The sequence below is a fragment of the Nipponia nippon genome, unplaced genomic scaffold (assembly GCF_047370975.1).
Source record: "Nipponia nippon isolate SJK-2023a ecotype South Korea unplaced genomic scaffold, ASM4737097v1 scaffold_2, whole genome shotgun sequence".
Taxonomy (NCBI): domain Eukaryota; kingdom Metazoa; phylum Chordata; class Aves; order Pelecaniformes; family Threskiornithidae; genus Nipponia; species Nipponia nippon.
In genome coordinates, this window is record NW_028262336.1 from 105,689,465 (window position 1) to 105,711,098 (window position 21,634).

Below are 21,634 nucleotides of genomic sequence, written 5' to 3' on the forward strand. Positions count from 1 at the left end.
CTATAAGGAACTAAAACGGGCAATGCTGTCTTGGGAGAGCTTTGGTATCCATGTCAAACTTCAGGAAAATGATATAATCTAGCTTTTATGATTTTTTTTCCCCACGTTAACCCTCATTTATGCACATGCAGCTTCTTTTAGTCCAAGTCTCCTTTCTTCCATGCAACTTTTTTGAATCTTTAGCATTGCCACTGTGTCAGAGCACTACCTATGTCTGTTATTCTGACCCACAAGGCAAGCTCTACAAAAAACACTGAGCTTTTCTTTACTTGAATACATGTGCATACACACGTGCATGCACAGAGTCTATCCCAGCTTGTTATCACAATTGATCCAGGAAAAAAATTGCTCTTTTGCCTCCTGTACTTGAATTAACTAAATTTACATCTTAAACTGTAATTTCTTTTTAGCCAGGGAAGTATTCAAGTATTAAAAAATGGTTTACTCTTTGTGTCATATTTGTCACTAGTATCACTCTAGATAAAATCAGCAACATAGGTTTTCAAAGCTAGTTCCTAAAACAGAGGATGACAAACTCCACCGAGTTAAGTTCATAATGCATTCTTATCGACAGGAAAATAAAGGTCCTTCTGAGATTCCTGCTTGCTCACTTGATTCATAACCTTCCGTCCCTGTATTTTAATGAATATAAATTCTCTTATTGCATGATAGTATAATTTCTTTAAGGCTTTCAGAGGAGCATAATGCCTAAAGTTCTTGGGGAATCCACATAGCGTGTATCAACTGGCTCACAAACCTGTTCTTACCCACAGTAAGAATCCTTCAAATAGTTCAACAGAAGTGGAGGACAAGACTTCCAGTGCAATATTGCATTGTTTTGTCCCCAATATGTTTATCTATGTGTTTTCTAATCCTTCCTTTCCATTTTTATAACTTCTACCCCATTTTGATGGTTAAGAAATCAGGCATGCTAATATGTTATTCTAAATATCAGCAAAACCTTTTTCTAAAATTTGTATAATTTTCCACCACCCATTTGTTTGACAAAATAGATTACATTCCACAATTTAAAGTTTGGCAAATTTCATGTTCACATTTCTTAGGAACTTGGGGGTGCCTACTGTGAGGTCCTGGGAATTAATTACTATCTCTTATATTGATTTCTATACTGCTGACATTTCAATTTGAGACACTTCCTCTGACTCATCCCCGTTGGCTCGTCTTGTAGTAAACAATGATGCAATTAATTCATTTAGCTTTTTTGTTATGATGCTATATTCTTTAAGGGTTCCTATTAAGCCTTAGTCATCTAATTGCCCGTATGGACTGGAAAAAAAATTGAATTGTCTTATTTTACATATCATTTGTTATAACATACTTTTCTAAGTATTCTTTATGTTGATACAACTTCTACTTTCTGAACAACTTCTTTTTACTTACAATGGTCTCTGCTATTCATCTGTGCTCAGGTACATTGTGAGGAGCTTTTAAACTTTCTATTGGATTTTTTGGACTAATGGTATATTTGCTCTTAGCCTTTTGTATCTTTGCATTTAAGCAATTTTTCTAGCACTGTCAAACAACACCTCCACTTTTTAACTGCTCCTCCTTTTTTTTTTTTTAAGTGAAGGCAGTTTTTTGAAGTTCCTTTAAAAATAAATACAGCAAATCCTGCATATCCAAGCATATTCTGCATTATTCAAGACATAGTCATGCAAGAGTTAACCTCTGAGCTCTCTAAAAGTTTCAAAAATAAATAAATCCAAATGCTTCCGGTATTTAAAAGTTTGAACTCTTGTCCCAGTAAGATGCCACCCAGTCTATAGCAAAGTAATGTAAGCTTCTTTATCTTAGTATGCTTTCTGATCTTCCACAGTTCATCACGGATGCTATAACCATCCTTGTCATGTGGCCAACAATTTAATCTGAATAGGATGGTTTTCCTTCTTAGTTAGTGATTTTCAGTGCACAGAAACTCTTTTATTGTTACATTGAACTTATTTATCTGATTAGGTTAAGTCTTTAATACAGGTCATCACTTGTCTATTGGCAAGACCTTCCCCACTGTCACTTGTAACTGTAAGCACAATTTGAAATGAGTGCCCACTGACAGTCAAGTCAACAAAGCTTCTGATACTTCTATTATGTCAATAGCCTCATGTAAAATAGACATTCCAGTTTCTCTTTTATTTTTCTAGATATGTAGAGGCAAGAATATATGTATGTCTCATAATTTCCTATTATCTATGTCTCATTTATGGGAATGTTCTTTGCTGATGTTGTACAGCCGTTTTGTTGATTTCTCCCCTATTCTGTATCTGAGGACATGTTTTTTAGGACTTTACTACTACACAATGAAACAAACCAAGCTGTATAATCTCACACACAATTTTTCTTCAACTTTTAGTTGAAAAATTCCCTTTTTTTAAAAAAAAGTTCAAAGTCAGTAATACAATTTTCTTTTAAGTTCATCCTACAGTCTCCTTCCCTATATCACTTATTCAAAAATGCACCAAGACCATGCTTCTCTGCTATAACAAGAGCTTCCTTAGGTAGTACTCAAAGCTACTTCAGATAACAGCCTCTCAATTTTTTATACTGCTGAAATCTTTCGAGCTTAATCACCAACTGCTGAGTAAATTCCTATTCCATAGCACAGTACAATCAGAGAGATGAAGCATCAGACACTAAGTATTTCCAAAATGTGGAACTTATTTCAGTCTATACTACAATTAGTAAAGGGGTTCAGGATTAAAAACACCAAAAAAAAGCTGTTTGCTCTTGACTACAGTGCTTTCCTGTTCATACTTTTACAAGGATTGATGCTGAGGTTAGAACTCAAGGGAGTGACAATTATGAGGCGTTACTAATACACAAAAATTTCACTTTGGAGTCCCAAAAAACATTATAGACATATTAAACACAACACTGCCCAAGCTAGTTTAACTCTGTTGAGAGATCAGTCTGTTACACTACACCCACATTTTCTATTTGGGGATATGATGACCAAATTTCTCCATGTATTTTTATATATACATGCTTTTATAATGTTGTTAAAATACACTAATTAAAATGTAAACAAGCCACTTAACACCTCTTAAAGTTTTAAATTAAGATTACATACTATTCTGTGAATGGTGTCATATGACATAGTTAACAGTGGGAAGATCTTCACATAAACATCGAGTCTTTCTGATCTGCCTACATAAAGCTTGTGACCAGGTTGCTTGAATATATAATTTTACTGTGATTCAACAAAAATTTTTAAAAAACATTATTCAGAAGTTTAATGAGGATGATGTTTCTGGCAAGAGCTATTGCTGAAATGCCTACATCTGTAAGCAAATGGCTGGAAAATAGTGTATCTTGATGACAAAAATCACACTTCTCAAGTTAGCATTTAGACAGCAAGCTGCTTTGCAAATGGCTACACTTTTTTTTAATACATATCTACACATTCAGCACTTGCAGAGTGGAACCAATGTAATACCTAAATAAGATGAAAAAAATCAATCTACATGTTAAATAGAATATGTTTTGACTTGTTAGAGCCAGGAATTGTATTCGACAGGTTTTCTTTCCTCCATTATGTTATGGACCTTCCCACATACATGTACACACAAGTTATTAATGGAAAAAATACACCATATGAAACCACTTGCAAATATATTCTAGAAGATTTATGTCAAATACTTTATAAATTTGACATATGACCGAAAGTGTATGAAGCACAATCTTTGAGAAATATAAAATTGGCATGGAAATTATATTTCGACATATTGCAGCAGATCAGCAGATTATGATTTGAAACTGATATTCATATCGTGATATATACATGTATTATTATTTCAGAATTAACAACTTAAAGTAGAATAGCAAGAGCTGAAATTTTCCAGGGGTGGCATGAAGGAAACTAGTCATTCATAAAAAAAATTATCAAAATAATATCTTGCTAAAATATGAAAGACTGCCTTTTCATCAACAAGAAATGATCAGCCAGACTCCAAAAGCTAGTTATCAATAACATAATCCAAAAGTTAATTCCATTTGTTCCTAGGTTGAGTGTTTATCAGTAGCATCAGATATGCTACTTTAAAAGAAAACTGAACTGTCGTCAAAACTCTTTTCTGGCTATAAAATTAAATAAAATTTGCAAAACAGAATTGATTCTTTTCAATACACTCAGCAGATATGTGTTTATAAGGCTTTATACATCCCTGAGTAATATGCTAGAAAAAGACATTACTGTGTTTTAAAAAAAACACAAATGACCTCAAAGCTACATAACAGAATTAGAACCAGTGATTTTGAATCACAAATACATACCAAGAAAAATAGTAGAATATAAAGCTGATGAGTGAACAATAGCATTCACTGCCTAAGAGACTGGTTTCTCAAAATAAAACAAGCACTGAAATTCAATATACAAATTCTAAGGCCATAAAAAAAGAAATGAGCTTCACAGCAAAATATATACAAGGCTATCAATGACAAACACATAATGCTCACTGTACGGAAAAGTCAATGCTTCAGTCAACTAACTGAAATATTGAAACCAGCAGAATCATTGTTCTCCTAGGACTACTAGGCATATAGTAGAAATGAACACATTAATATGATCTAGAGGAATAATCAAGATTTACTATGAAAAATGAGAAATCCCAAAACAGCACTGACATAAAAGAAAGTTCAGTGTTTATATCCCTCACCAACAGATAACAAAACTCTAGCATTGCCAGCAAAATTGTTCCAGACATTGGCACCAAAGTTACCAAGTACAGAATGTTCAGAAATAGAATGACGACCTTTTAAAAATAAAACACAACCACTTTACAAATACTCAAAATTCTTCTCTATATGAAGCTAATTAAGCAGTATTTTTAAAAACAAGTTGACTTTATAGAAGTGTTACTTTATAAATTATTATATTTTTCTTCAATTGATTCTGGTCTGTAACTGACATAAAACTTTGCATGACCATCAGAGAAGTTACTTATAAATAAGTAATTATTAGTAACACTATGGCACTAAAGGGATTTTAGCCCTTCTTCCCAGATGCACTTTGTCACATTTTCAATGTTATTCTTTATTGTAAATACCACTTTGCTTACCTTGCGTGGCTGAAAGTCGTACTTCACACAGTGCTGGAAACCTTTGCCTTTTGACTTCAATGATGTAACTATTAAGCAGTTGCCAACAAAATGAGCAGAATATCCAACACCTTTGCTAGTGCGGAAACTGAAAAGAAAGAATTACTAATGAAATTGGAAAAAGGGGAATTATTGTATAATAAAATGGTCCAAATATTACTTTAAATTGCCATGAGAAAGAAAATAAATTAGTATGTCAAACGGTGAACTTAATTTCCTTTGCATCTTCTCTCCCCACCATTTCTTTGGGGGGGAGCTACTAACCTTCATCACTTACTTGATTCCAAGCTACATTCTAAAAATCTGTACTCTTTTGTTTTTCCTTTACAGAAATCCAAGATAGTAAATATTGTATCTATCAGGTTTTCCCCTCATTTTCCTAATTCATCATCATTTAAAATAACACATCTGATTTAAGTTGTAAAGAAAAATCCATCACAGAACAAACGTGAGATGCCTTGCAATTTTACAGGGTTCAGAGAACAATGTGGCTGGTATGACATACAAACTTGGATTCAAGGTAATTACTATGCACAAGAATTATTTCTTTTTCAAGATTTATGATTTAGTTAGGCTAATGATCTATGAAGTTTTAGTCATCTGAGTTGTGGATTTATTTTCATTTGTCAAATTGATAAAGGATTACAATTTTAACAAAGTTTAGTAAGGGCTTCCAGCTTTCTTGTGACAAATATCATAAAGACAGATAATGCAGAAAACTCATACATTTCTCTACTTATATTTGAAATCAAAAGCATTGTAAAGAGAAATTCTGGACTCCTTCAAAAACATTTTGCAAAGGTAGCTGGTGGAAATTCATGAATGACATTACACAGAGCATTTTTAAAAAGGTACATCCATATCTACAGCTATGTATGTCACTTATTCCCTTCTGAAAAGATAAATACAATAAAGAGAAGACTGCTATTATTAATATGGAGCAGACCTTATACAGCTTTTAGTCTTTTTTTTTAAAACGTGTTAACAATCAGGTTATAAAAATAACCAATGGCTGAAATACAAGGTCTAAATGATGAACTTAATCCATAAATTCTGAAATGAAGCTTTGCAAGTGTAAGAAAAAAAGACACTACTAATTTTGAACATTTGTATATACTCCTGTAGCCCACTAATTAACAGTTTCTCATTTCCTTAATGTAGGCGACCTGTAAAATAATTTCATATTATTACAATAATGATGTTTTAAATGGTTTCATTGTTGTAACGCTTTCATCAAACACTTTTACTAGGTTTTTCATAGTAACATGAAGAGGTGAAAGTCATATGCAAATACTAAGTTCAGATTTCATCTTACTTAATAACTGCTGAAATTCTACATCTTTTGTCTGCCCTACTACACAAATACAATCTTGATTTTAATATGCAGAAAAATTGCAGTTATAGACCTAATTCCATCTTCAGAAACTTACAGTTAAATCTGTATGTGTACATTAATGAAGGAGAGAATCAGATTTTCCTCTTTCCTCACTGTCAAAAATACAGCCAATAAACCATGACCTTCTGAAAAAAATAAACACCTCACAAGATAGGTGGTGTGAGTAGACCCTGAGGTGGCCAGGAATTTTTAAAGGAGGTCAAAAAGACACAATCAAATTCTGAAATTCTAGAAAGCCACTTTTGTTATAATTAATTAGAATATTTCTACTAAATGTGAAAAACAGTGATCAGGCTAAACAGAACAGACTAATAACATCTATAGACAACTCTTTTCCACCCTAAAGGGTCCTTTCACAGAGGTCCTTACTTCTAGTCTTGATTTCAGTCATCTTATGAGTTGCAGCATACTATGCCTCATGATCCCTGATCTTCAAGGTGGTTCTGTTGGCCTTGAGGCATGCCTTGGTTTGCTCTTTCCCTTTAGCAACTTGTTAAGGTGCTGCAGAAGCTTTATTTTTCCAAATTCAGGCTGTGGTTTCCTCATTATTTTATCTGCCTCTATACGTCATACACAATTCTCTCTCCCCTCAAGTTGCTGCACTTGAAAGGAGCATTAATCCCTGCCACAGCCCTTTGTACAGGCTTCCACACAACCCTCCTTGCAAAAAAAGGGCACTTTTTTTAATAAACCTAAAAAATCCTCTCTAAATAAACCTAAGATACAACCTAAGAGTAAAGAGAAAGAATACATACTGTCCATCACCATTGACCTCAACAGTGAAGTCAATTTATAACACTGCCATTCCCCTGAGTCTTTTGAAGACTATTTTTAACATCGATCATTTCAGTGATCTAGCTTCCACAATGACCCCATAGGCAGTTATACCCCACAACAAAAGGAACAGTCAACAGCTTCATGGGAGAATATTACTCATATACGTATATAACCTGCATTACCCATATACACAAATAACCTGCACGACCACAGTAGTAAATGTTGTACAATTACATGAAGGTTAAAAACCTTAAAATACATCTTTTGCAATAAGAACAACTGAATGTGTTGTGGCCTAGTTTGAGACTTCGATTTACCTCCTTGGGGCTTTATGCCATTCAAAGAACTTTTCAGCAGGTAGTTGAATCTCTCGCAATGCCAAATTTGTTTCTCAGCAACATAAGTCATCTCTACAAGCTAAAATGGTTTTGGCTAACAGACTCCTATTCTGAAGGATATTGAAAAAAATACACAGATTCACTATGTTCTGACATATGGTGTAGTATTATTTGATTAGAGATGTCAAATTTTTTTTTTTTAATTACCAACAGCCAATCATTGTAAATACCATCACATTTTTACCTGATAAAACATTATTAAAATTGTGTAAAATGCATCCTATTACTTTGAACAGGAGCTAGTAAGCATTTTGTCATACACTGAGAACACCCTGTTAAAAAATAAAAAAAAAGAAACAAAAAGAATGGCTCTTGAAGAAATATCTACACCTTATTTTTTCCCTTTTCTAACCTCCCCAGTTACCAGGCTGATTTTGTCACCATTATGGTCAAACCAGACTATTCCTGAAATGTGAAACACTCAATTATCCTTACATATGTAACTTCCTGGAGTTCACCATATGAAGACAAGAAAGCAATGAAATAATGAAAAAATAGCTCATTTCTTAGCAGGACTCTTCACCTTGGAATAGAATGAATGATTTTCTAAACATGAAGCTTAGCCAAGATTTTACTTTTGTTTTCCCAAATGAATTAGCATTCTAATACAACAGTAGTTGAGAAACTGAGAACTCAAATACGTTCTCTGCTTACCTCAACATTATAATATACAGATTATGTTAATACTCATGTTTTATTTCTTGCCAAAGGTAAAGTAGGTTAGGACTGGTCTCTAGGATACTGCACAGAAATTCTCTTACCAATTACTTACACATGCAGAATTTCCCACATCCAAAGATGAAATGCACAGAGACAACAAGAGCAGTACTGTCAACACCCATGTGGTTTTATGAGCCTTTAACTACCTCCCATAGCAGCTGGTATACAATTTTACTATAGATCGTTCGTAAAAACCTTATAGTTATGTTTCATTTCAGCCAGTTTCTCAAAGCAGCTACTGGATGTTATTACACTTCAATAGCAGGTAAGAATTCTTCCATCTATTGGTGAAACTGTTTAGTGATTACAGTTTCTTTAACTTAGGATTTTATGAGCAATTTAACATATGATCATAGTAGTGAGATTGAGAAGATATTAATTCATTCTTGCCTGAAGGAAAAAAAAAACAAACGGTTTCTTTTCTACCAACTTTGGAATTCCATTATGTGCTTTGGCAACTGTTCTGCATTATCTCTACTATTAGCTCTAGAAAAGGACTGAAAAGTCTAGAGGGCTTGCTTTGTGGCATTTTTGCTTTTGTTTTTTTCTTGTCCCTACATCAGTAAAAATAAAATTTAGAACACTCTTTCAGAAGTTTTAGCCATTCTTCCATTAAATGGTTGTGGAAGCACTTGTATGTTTTAAGGACAACAAGCAACAATTATGACAATGCAGCCTCAGTTCACCCTCTAATTCTTTTACAGAGCCCAATACACAATTTGAAAGAAAACATCTCTTAAAAAAAAAGCCCCACAAAAAAACCGTCAAAAAATCAATCTTAATATCTGGATTTGTTTTATCTAATTGCAGGCCTTACTTAGAAGTAATGTCACCCCAATTCCTTTTTTAGCAGAAAAAACTATAGATTTAGAGGATGGAGACTTCCCAGCTGAGCACGCTTAAGGTTATCTCTAAACATCTAAATTCACACTGTCTTTATGACAACGAATCTATACCTCATTTTTGAGGAAACATTTCCAACCATCTATTAAACTGTGATTATAATTATTATACTGTGTTTTATTATAATTGTGATAGTTAAAGTGACCATAGTATTGTGTGTCTAAAAGTTTGAATTTTCCTATTTCGCTGTCTACCCACTAGATCTCAGATTAAACAATCCATCAACATCAGATTTTGCATAAATTCTGAAAACAGAAGTCAAGAGCATCCTTAATTTCATCACTTTTTTTTTATTTCTTGGAAGGTTTCACTATAAAATGTGTTTTCCAGAGCACAGTTCACTCCAGAGTGTTCTCTGAATAGTACCAATTTTTTCCATCGTCTCTTAAAAGAAGTCGCAATTCTTAACTGTAAATGGTATACCAGTACTGCTTTTGCCAAGACTTCAGGAAGTGATCACATCACCTTTACTCTCTTCTCTGTTTGCTCAGACTGTCCTTGAAAAGATCACATTAGCACTTTCAGCTAGAGCAATGAGAAAGCAGTTCATGGTCAGTTGGTTACCTACAATAACCCTTAACATCCTTCTGTAATTACTGCTTTCTAATACATAACTACTAATTCTGTAAGCATGGCGCCCACTATTCACTGTTAGGTATATGATGCTGGTTTGCTTTTACTAAAATTTGTGCTATAGAATTCTGAATCTTACAATTTGAACCTGACTGCTCTGCAACAAAGCTTTCTCCTTATTGTTATTTATCATCCACACAAATGTCAAAGACTTCTAATTTTCTTCCAGGGTTGTCACACTCATTTTGTAATTGGTAATTGGTACAATACTGTTCCAATACACAAATATTAATAGACTGTCACTTAGCAGCTGTCCAACATCATCCTCAGAGACAATTAAAATTATTTAAAAAAAAAATTGGCTTACAGTTCTTGAAGCAGCACTTAACATTTAGCTAATTACAGAACAGTAGCAGTTTTCCCTCACATTTGGCAAATAGGAAAGCATTTCTTTCCTTCCCTTTTCCATTTTTAAGCATTAGTTTTCACATCATGGTGAAGCTGATATAATGGTTCTCTCCCACCAGAAAGGCCTCTGGCCACTTCTTTCTGCACTCACTTAAAGCCTGCATCATACCTAAGAAGGTGATTGGGAATAGTCAGCATAGATTTACAAATTGGAAATCATCCTCAATCAAACTGATAGCCTTTTACAATGAGATGACTGACTTGGAGGATGGAGAGGAAAGCTGTGGATGTTGATCGTGACTTTCTAGCAAGACCTTTCAACATTGTAATAACCTCAGTGACAAACTAATGAAGATGAGGTACATAAGTGGACGGTGAGGTGGTCTGAAAACTAACTGAACTGCTGGACTAAAAGCACTGTCATCAGTGGTGTGAGTCCAGTTGGAGGCCAGTTACTATTGGAGTACCCCAGGTGTCAACACTGGGTCCAATCTTGTTCAGCTTCATTAACAACCTGAACGGTGAGACAGAGTGCACCTTCAGCAAGCTTACAGATACAAAATTGGAAGGAGTGGCTGTTACACCAGATAAGTGCGCAGTCATTCAGAGGAACCATAGCAGGTTGGAGAAACAGGCCAACAAGCATCTCATGAAGATAAACAAAAGGAAGTGCAAAGTCCTACCCCTGAGGAGGAACTGCCCCAAGCACCAGTATATGCTGGGTACTGACCAGTTGGAAATCAGCTTTGCAGAAAGGGACCTGGTGGTCTGGGTGGACAATAAGTTGACCAGTAATGCATCCTCATGGCAAAGGCTGCCAATGGTATCCTGGGCTGCATTAGGAAAAGCATTGCCAGCAGGTTGAGGGAGGTGATCCTTCCCCAGTCCTCAACACTGCAGAGACCACATCTGGAGTATTGTGTCCAGTTCTGCTCTGCACAGCACAAGAAAGACAGGGACATACCAGACTGAGACCAGCAAAGGACTGAATGATCAAAGCCTCTGACACATGAGAAGAGGCTGAGATATGGAACTGTTTAGCCTGGAGAAAAGACGACATGTTTAAATACCTGACGAGCGGGGAGTAAAAAAGACTGAGCCAGAGACTTCTTGATGATATCCCCTGAAAGGACAAGACGCAATGGACACAAATTGAAATTGATAAACCATTGTGAGGGTGATCAAACCATTGTGATGGTGGTCAAAGACTGGTACAGGTTTCCCGGTGAGGTTGTGATGTCTCTATTTGTGAAGCTATTCAAAAAACCTGACTGGAGAAGGTCCTGAGGAACCTGTTCTAGCTGACGTTGCTTTCAGCACCTCTGATTCAAATCAGAGTCCTCTTTGAAGTTGTGCATGCTACTAAGTTAGTGCTTTTAAAATAAAGATTTTTTAAAAGACAGATGACTTTTAAGAAGAAACTATGAAGAAAGAGTTCATTTATATGACACATTTTTCATCTAGTTAAACAGAAAAAGATATTACATGCCCAAAAAGCACATTGAAAGAAAAAAAATCCTTGCTTTGGTATCTTCCTCTTGGTAGTGGTTGTGTGTGACTAAACCTTTCATATGGCAAAGTCTAATATCTGTGTAAAGAAGTTTAGATGGATGATTTAGTTTTAATATTTTTCCTGTTTTTAGTTATTAATTATGGCTTGGTTTAAGCCACTACATAAAAATGACAAGTATTTGCATTGTTCCTAATTTTTTTCTGATGTTGGCATATTCAGTTTCTCTTATGTGTATTACATTACATCTACACAGGCTCAACTTTGGCATTTGATTTCTGTAAGACTGACTTCTTTCTGTGGCTCATATGAAGCACTTGCAAAGTTCCACCTTGTTAGTCACAGAAGTTTTATTTCCCACTCTTGATAAATACTCTCCCTTTACATATATTCCATAACAAGAGATAACGTAAGAGAGACACTGAACTATAATTAAAGATTTGTGCATGAAAGTGTGTGTGTGTGAGATAATGAGTCATTCATTCAGCATGGATATGCCCAAAGATTACTTGAAGAGTCTGTCCATGCAGCAAAATACCTATGCTTCCTAGAGAGGTTATCCTTTATGCACTACAATAAGAGAGTTGAAACTCCCTATGTTTTGGGGCTATACTTTCTCTCCAGGTTTCCAAGCTGCAACAACAAAATACAGAAGGTATTATTTTGGTATGTTCTGGGTTATGAAAACAGAAAAAACATGAAAACAAACAAAAGCACACATCAACCATAGGGAAAGATAAACTCATAGGAAAAAAAATGTTTCTTACTCTGCTAGACTCTTTATTCTAATCAATCTCTCTAATAAACAGATATTATATTAAATTACTTACTATAGGTAAATCATACTGTCAGTGGGCGTTTTTTAAGCAAACATGGAAATGTTACGGTTGTAGCTAATAAGAAGTATGTTAATTAAAAAATATTCTTTATAGTATAATGTGAGACCTAGAATTCTTTTGAAGGAAGAAATTCGAGTTTCTTTGATAATTATCATTGAGATGTTCAAAACCAACCACTCTAATCAAGGAAAAATATGTTTATTAAATACAGATATTTGAGTATACGTGGCAATTATTTTAAGCTATACCACTTATTTATAGCAAAGTGAATATAGGCTAGAGAAAAGGTCTAAATCAATATACTTAAAAATGGAATGAGAAGTAAATTCCCTCTGACACAGACAAATATGAAATATCCATAAATATTTAGGAATGCTTAACACATGAAGGATTTTAAACTATTTCAGTGCAAAAAATATGTTAAAAAGCATGCTCAAAAATCTTAGAATTCAATAAGAATTGTAATCACATAATAATAAACATCAGAACTACATCACGGCAAAAAATATGTATAAAAATAAATAATCAAACATCTAAAGTTATTCTAACCTAAGACCATTGCTGCTTCTTCATTGTATTGGAATCAGAAAGAATCATATTAATCACTCAGGCTAAAGGTCTTCTACACTACTAACCATAAGAAAAGCAGTATACATCATGGGCTGTGCAACTTTGAAGTATGCTTTTCCTGTTCTGAGGCAGTAACAAGTTCTCAAATCAAATACACCACATAAAGTTGCCAATTCTGAAACGTAAGTTCTGGCTGAGAAACAAATGATCATGTTAAATTCCTGTATGCATGTTCAATCCTATAATTGCATTTGTTATTGTCCTTGACAGGACATAAATAAAATATAGATCATACTAATAAACATAGCTATAGCCAACAGCTTGAAAAAATCTCCATAGTAAAATAACTATAGCACTTAGCAGAAAACAGACACATGGAAAAGCATTATCCCAGATGGTAATTTAGAGAAAATGTAGTAATTTTTTTCTTCAGAATAAACCTAAATTATTTTTAATCTGATATTTGTTCCATAAAAAATATGAATTATTTTGGTTTTCCAAGTAAATGCACAGTAAGATTTTTATGTATTGATGGTAAAAGTACCTTCCTGAGACCACATCTACTGGTCCTCTCCTCAGTTGATGACTAAAAAGTTCTGCTCTTTAGGCTACCTGGAATGACTACAAAGTGAGAAACGTTACTTTTGGTTACTTCCCTCCTTGTCCTACTCCTGTTTTCCTGAGCTGATAAAACTTCATAGATCTTGCTTATGTCCAATCCTCATCTATCTGCACAGCTGATCTGCAGTCTTTAAGAATATGAGAAAAGGTAAGAGCACTAAATAGCAAATACATAAAGAATGAAGAAGTGCTGAAGAAAATACCGGCATGTTCTGACACAACAGAAGGTTCCTTATTTTGCTCATTCCTTTTTTTCTTCAGCTAAGACAACCATACTTGAGCAGATATATAATTAATTTCTGAAGTGAAAAAAACTTTTTTCATGATTGACCAATAGGATAAACATTTTTACTATTAGAGCATATTCTCTAAATATCAGAGGACTTTATTAAGGATGCAACTATTATTTCTATTTTTAGCATAACAGCAAACTCAAGTAAACTAAAATTGTCTCTTCTGCAATTAACGTATTATGAAATATAGCTTCCATTTTTGGGAACAGGTGATCATTGAGCCATTTTCATATTCACAGATCTACTTTCTATTACCTCTAGCTACTGTGCAAACAGTGCTCTAAGAAATCATATATTTTAAAACACCTAAAGAAACCACAAGACTAGATTTTATGGTTTATCTGCAAGGCACATGTCTTGCATTCCTGGATTTATAAATTGCGAAGCAAAAAGGACAGATGACTTTGTAGCAGTTTGTATACAGTAAACAGCCATTAAAATCTGCAGATATTTGGGTGAAAAAAAGCATGTCAGAAACTAAAAACAATGAGAAAGATTAACTGCTATTAGGAAGCCAAAACAAACCATAACTGCAGTGTTGTAAGTTACTTACCAATAAAGATAGGGTTTATCCTTATCTACATTGATATTGTTTAGCGGATCCATACGAAACCAGGTGTTAAGAGTAAATCCGTTTTGATAAGGCCACTTAGCAATAGGAGGCAATGCAATTGCCTGGGAGGGGGGAAGAAAAAGGAAATCGCAAGTCAAAAAATGAATTTTTTGAGAAGTATTGTTAAAGGTAATGCCCTTCTAAAATCCTGTCATTCTAGATCTGCAGATCTGCTTTAACTTTCAAATATTAAAGAAGAATATAAAAAAACCCCCCTTCAATTAGTGCTTTTGAATAAATGCATTAGTATTCCATCTATTTTAAAATATTTCAATTTTTAACTACATAAATTCTACCAATAGAGGACATGAAATTAAATTTGTGAAGGGACAATATCAAGAGAAAAAAACAGAAAAATTACTTCTGCAGAAATTAAACTATAAATTCAGCTTTCAGTAAGTATTAATCTCATCAATAGAATTAAACATTAAGATCAAATTAATCTTAACAGATAGTACAATAGAGATTCACTGTTAAAACTACAGTATAAAAAAGGTTGTTCTCTGAGATTTAAGAGAACTATCAAGTTTTTTTCCTATGAATACTTAGTAAGGTAAGAGACTGAAAATTTTACCCCCGTTCTCAGTTAAGTACATTAATAGTAAGGCATGGCCTGGGAAGAAATTTGATTCTTCAATATTTTATTTTTATGGGCTGACGGATGAACACATTTCAGAGAACTCTTTAATCCTGGGCAAGGCCCTGAATACCTGATCTAACTTTGAAGTTAGGCACTCTTTAGGTAGGAAATCAGACAAGATGAACTTCAGAGGTCACTTACAAAGTAAGTGTTTTCTATAATACCACTAAAAGATAAAACATTTTTTCCCCTCAGTATGAGAACTATACACAATATGAAGTAATTTTAAAAATTTAAGAAATTAAGTGTGTGTAATAACTTAGAGATTACTGTAGTAGGCACTCATTACAATAAACTCTTTCTTCCTCCATCAGACAAAATATAGAATAATTTTACACAAAAGTAGTTAAGGAATAATAGCCTTTAATACTACTTCTTGAAACATTTTGTATATGAATGCAAAGCAGAAGAAAATAATTTTCTAAATAACAATAGCATGTTTTTTCTAAGTGTATTTAACTGATATTTTTCAGTTTCAGTAAGATAATTTAAACTCTTACTACACTTTACAATAATAAAGATTAGTTAATTAATCCTTGCACTGATGGTATTGTGTTCTTATCAAAGGTATCACTGATACTGACTGAGCACTGGTCCAGGTTGCCCAGAGAGGTTGTGAAGTCGCTGTCCTTGGAGATGCTCAAAAGCCGTCTGGACACGGTCCTGGGCAGCCTGCTCTAGGTGGCCCTGATTCAGTATAGGGAGGTTGGCCGAGATGACCTCCAGAGATCCCTTCCAACCTCAACCCTTCTGTGATTCTGTGTGATACTTATGAGTCACAGTTGGAAATACTTTTTTGGGAGTGCTCAAATCTTGTACTGTCCTAATTCATACAGAAGACTACCAAGAATTGTAGCAAACTCATCTATTGGTTAAAATAAGAAGAGACACGAGTCTTTTAGCAATAGAGTCACAATAACCACACTAAGATTCTATGTCAATGTAGTCAAGTACATTAAAAAATGGTACAGAGTGGGGCTGACTTTTCATTATTTTTATATGCAAGGCAATTGCTGAAAGAGTTTTAAGAGCAGAGAAACAGGTAATTAAGAATGATAAGGAACTCAGTAAATTTTATGATTAGATACAGCAATGTGCTCAGATTATGCTAGTATTTGACCAGACAAAAGAAATAACACCAATTCTGCTACTAGCCTTGTACCAACTGCTCTGTACAAAACATTTCAAGGAACTCCTTTGGGATATCAATCCCGCTTCCTGAGAGGAAGTTCCCTGCCTGAAACAGGAAAAGAGCTCCTTGATGACAAACAGGAACAACACCTGGGAATACTACCACCATCACAAGGTGTCCTGCTAATGGAGTGACTAACGTACTACTTATACTGACTGGCAGAGATGTAACGGTACTGGGAAGAGCCCTTCAGTTGGGATAGTGAAGCAGATCTCACCAGCAGATCAGCAGACTGGTTCAGCAGACTCTTGGCTCTTTCATACTGCCACTGAAGTCTTGGTTATACAAGCAGCATGCACCCAACTTTAAGGAGGGCCAATGTGATATTTACCATGCCAGGTAAACATTATGCTGTTTTTCTGTCTGATGTCATCACTGTGCATCACACCTGAAAACCTGAACTCAGCGCTAGTAAACTAGGTCCTATCCATTCTCTTTCTTCTAATGAAGTGCTTTGTTGTTTGGGTCATTTTGTAAGTAATCACCCTTGGTCCACTTCAGAGGATGACTCCTCTCCAGAACTTCATAATGTAATCCAGCATGCACTGCTCAAGAAATGTAAATTTGAAACTCGTATTTCTTGATTTACAGGTGCACAGTCAATGACGAGTGGTACGTGAAACAAGATCCTAACCAAGAAAAGAGAAATGCCTATTGTGCATTTCAATCAAGAAACTTTATGCCCCTGTAAAACTGTCAGTACTAAGAACTTAATTTTAAATATGATTTCCAATAATTGATGCATCTCTTTGGACAAGGAGGAGTATTTGAAATTCTTCCCCTGCAAAACTTTTCTTGAAGCTCTAATACAAAATTAAATTTAAGAGAGACATTTCATCAGGGTTTGCCTCTGAAGCCCAGAAATGTCAAAGCAGTATGTGTCATTGTAGACATTCATATTCTGCAACAGCTGTCTTGCTGCTGCATGTACTTTTAGGAGAGGTTAACTGTGGTTTTAATTTAGCAGCAGCAAATGAAACTCTCTCTTTCAAAACTTAGTAATTAATTCCTTACACAATCCACCCTATGCATTTTGCTGACACATCTGTTTGTGCAGCTGAATATCAAACAAGATCAGGGAAGTGATCTAGCCAAAAATAACCCAGGTGAAAAACAGTGATTTTCAGCCAGTTTATTTTCCTGATGCAAGCTACCACACCAACAGCTGTATTCACAAAGAAGAGGAGGGGGTGGTTTATGCTTGAAGAAAACTATCAGTGCTATTAAGGAAATACAAGTAGAACAGCCCAAGAGAAGGTCCTAACACCCTTCCTGCACTGGTATGAAAAGACAGGCATCCCAGGATTATTTCCTCTTAAAAGATTCCAAGTTCTACCATGAGCATATACTATTCTATACCAGCATGGAACTGAACCTCAAATACGGATTTCTCATTTTTAAGCATTTGTATTTACTGCCTTAATAATCATATTTATAAATCTGTATACAACATTTGAATTTATTTGTAGCTTTTTCTGAACATACATGCAGTGAATGGAAGAGCAAATATCCATTTGAGAAGGTTTAGAGAGGAAATACAATTTCATCATCATAAGTTATCTCAAAAAGTAAAGCCAAAAATACTGCATTTAAATCACTGCCTTGAGGGAAAGGAAACAGCTGATGGAGTTCAGACAAAAAGATATAATAAAATTTGTGACTAAGCTGTCACTGTAATCTGTGATGACATGCACAAGCTCATCCCTGTATTTTGCACAAGCCTCTGCTTTATAATATGAATTACATTATTCAAATAAAATAATACTGTTCTTTGGAATTTTCAGTTTTCCCTTTTACGATCATTTCCCCGGACAAAAATCTGTTATTTGACATTCTACCCTCACAAGTGTAACTTCTCAACACTACAAATACCTTGCAAACCTATGGAAGGCAAGGTCTATGCTACTCAAGCATGTACTTCCCCTCTCATTTCCTTTTCAAGAATTTCCAAAACCAAATGAAAGGAAATGCAAATGAGGAGCAATTTATTTGTTCCTCAAGTTCTAGTATTTTGGTTGAAAACTTACTGCAGCACTACAGCCTGGGAAGTTGAAAAAGGTATCGGGCCCATGTCTCTGTGGCATCTGATTAAGGACTGATAATAGTTTAACTGCATGTCTTGGCTGTGAAAACAAGAAAATTGCACAAAAGTCAATGCAACCATTTTTGTACTCTCTAGGCTACAACGGAAACTGGACGGTTTTCAAACAACACAGCAAATTAACTCTAAAGTAGTTAGCAAAAATGCTTCATAAACATATGTTCAATCAACATGAAAAAAAATAATTCAAGTTTATATGTCCCAGGAGACAATTTATGTTAACTTCAGGCTCTAATGGAATGACACTTAATGCTTTATCTGATCACAGCTTACCCAGATTCCATTTTCGCCTCGAAGCATGCTGAACAAAAGCTTCAACTCTTTGACAGTGATGCTGTAGCTGGCAAGAACCCCCAACATATCAACTAGAAGATCTTCAAAGGAAAATAAAGTTATTCTGAACTCTGAATTTCATTGTTTGACAAAAAAGCTGAAAAAGTTAATACCTATAAAAGTAAGTGTATTCACAAATTCTAAAAATCAAACTTAGTTGCCTTAAATATTTTACAAAGGATTTCATATTCTCATTGTTTTAGTTATTTTAGAAATAAATTTCCATAAGCAGTTTTAGATTTTGCGTTGCACTTTGAAGAAAGTATCTATTAAATTTATGAAGAATTAATTCTTCCAATTTCACAACATCCATCATACATTATGAACTTCTTGCTTGCTCCTTTCTGTCACATACTTTTGGGTTTCTTCATTCCTCTGAAGTTATATTTTTCAAAAATTTCTGACCAAAAAGATGCTTGACATTATTCTTTAACTTAAGCACAGCACATTATACTAAGAATTTTTTAAAGAAAAGTATTTAAGAATACTAAGAATTTTTATGGTTCCCACAATTTTGCTACAGAAATAATGATTCTAATTTTTACCACAATGAAAGGCCAGGGGAAAAAAAAAAACACAAACACAACAAAACCCACAAAAAAATCAAAAAAATCATAGTGAGAAAACAATAAAAGACCACAATAAAAAGAAGTTATCAAAATTGCTAATGAACTTATGTAATACAGCTTTCATTAAAACATCTCAAAACCCAAAAACTCTTAAAGTAATAACACTATTTTAATGTAATAACACTACATAGCCTGCCTTTCAGAGAATATCAGGTTTAAAATTACTTCTAGTTCTTGGATCTCTATTTTTAAAACACAGAATTTCATTTTAAGAATTTGTTAGCTTGTGGGATGCTGGACCTCGCATTATACTCCACACTTTCTTCTGGAATAAAACACATTACTAAGAATTACTACTTCCTCTAGCAGGAGGAAAAACAATTTGTTTATCTTCACAGATGTGGCATATGAAATTTAATTCAGAGATCCAGCAGTGAATTACAGAGTTTCCATAACAAAAAAGCTATGACACAATAGAATCAGCATTAACAAACTTTTTCAATCTGCTCAACAGTCAGAAAATTCCCGCCATAAAACTTCTAGAAGACATGAGTAAGCTTACATTTGCTTATTTATTATATTTATTATAATTTATTATTATTATTTATTATAATTTATTATTTATTATAGAAGACATGAGTAAGCTTACATTTGCACTCTCAGAGGTGCTGACAAAGAGCAGTCTTAAAAAGCATCCATCCTTTTCAAGGACATTTTGCATTGATATTTTGTTTTAAAACAAATTTTCTCTCTGCAAAACCCTACGTATGTGTGTTTGAGTAAAATCATCAATATCTGTTTAACTAGTTCCACTATGAAACCAACTTTTGGTCTTCAGTAAGCATTGTAAGCCCTGTACTACCTTATGGCACAGAAAATTTTTTATTTCTACTGAAGATGTTGATAACCCACAGGCATTAGAAATACATATTTATAGATAATGAATAAAACATTGATGGAGAGAAATAAATGTAAGCTCCCTAACAACATAACTCTGGGTAAAACAAAGACCTGAAAGAGTGAAACTCAGTAGGTAACAAGTAAAGATACAGCAAAGAACATCTGTGGAAGCTGAAGCATTTAATGCTACTTAAAAATATTGCTGTAAGCACCTCTAAAGAAGGTTTGTTTCTTGTTTCAATATAACAAGACTTAAAAAGAACTGTACTCTATTACCCAACTTTATTCATACTTACTAGAAATCTTGTATAAAGGAGTCAGCCCACATCTGGTTTACAAATCCTAATAATCAACTCATCTATAAATGGACAAAGGTCACAAAACATGCTACAACTGGATTTTTTTAATGTTTACTTCTTTTTTTTTATCTTAAATAAGATCACATATATAACTAGTATGTATGATCTTATTTCAGAAACAAGATTGTGTAAAATAATATGAAGTCCAGAAGGAGAAAACATGCATCATTTCTCATTTTTAATGCATTTCTAAAATGCACTGAATGAAACAGGTTTTATTTCTGTTAATGGCACCTTCTAACTACTTTCATACAACACAGTTTATATATGATCTATAAATTAACCAGAAACCTCAAAGGAATGCTTAATTCAGTCATTTACTATGAAAATACAATGGTAAAGAGCCTGCCTGTCTTTCAAGTAACAATGAGTTTATATCAAAATTAATAGTATGGCATTAACTTTAGAAGATATATTAAACAGCATTGGAAACACAACTTCAGGAAAACTACCCTCATGCCTCCTTAACATTTTAATAACAAACAGACATGAAATTGTGCATTTTAACTCTGTTGGTGAAGTAAATTAATTTCTACAGGCTGGCAATAGAGAATGTCATAATTTTGCAGTTTTTCTTATGGAACCAGTTGAAAGAAATACATGTTAACAGCCCATTAATGACAGAGCAGTCAAAACCTAACATTTTTGCTTAAAAACTAGGAACTGTTTCAGTGCTTAAGAGTTCAGTTTCAACAATTTTAGACCAATTACCTATAGCATCATAACAGAACTGCGGGAAATAAAATGGGCCTCAAGGGAGACATATCCAGTCTGTACGAGTTCAGGCTACTTTCTCATCCACCATTCA

General features: G+C 34.1%; 1 protein-coding gene across 7 annotated transcripts in view; it reads right to left on the bottom strand.

Moving 5' to 3' along the window:
• Positions 1-21,634, bottom strand: part of NBEA (neurobeachin) — a 513,742-nt gene that overhangs the window by 399,562 nt on the left and 92,546 nt on the right. For all 7 annotated transcript variants that reach the window (XM_087756962.1, XM_087756961.1, XM_087756957.1 and 4 more), the window contains exons 3-6: positions 18,939-19,039; positions 18,592-18,687; positions 14,673-14,794; positions 5,073-5,199 (exon numbers count right to left, since the gene is read on the bottom strand). In XM_087756962.1, the coding sequence (XP_087613088.1) occupies positions 5,073-5,199; positions 14,673-14,794; positions 18,592-18,687; positions 18,939-19,039 (446 nt within the window). The remainder of the gene's footprint in view (positions 1-5,072; positions 5,200-14,672; positions 14,795-18,591; positions 18,688-18,938; positions 19,040-21,634) is intronic.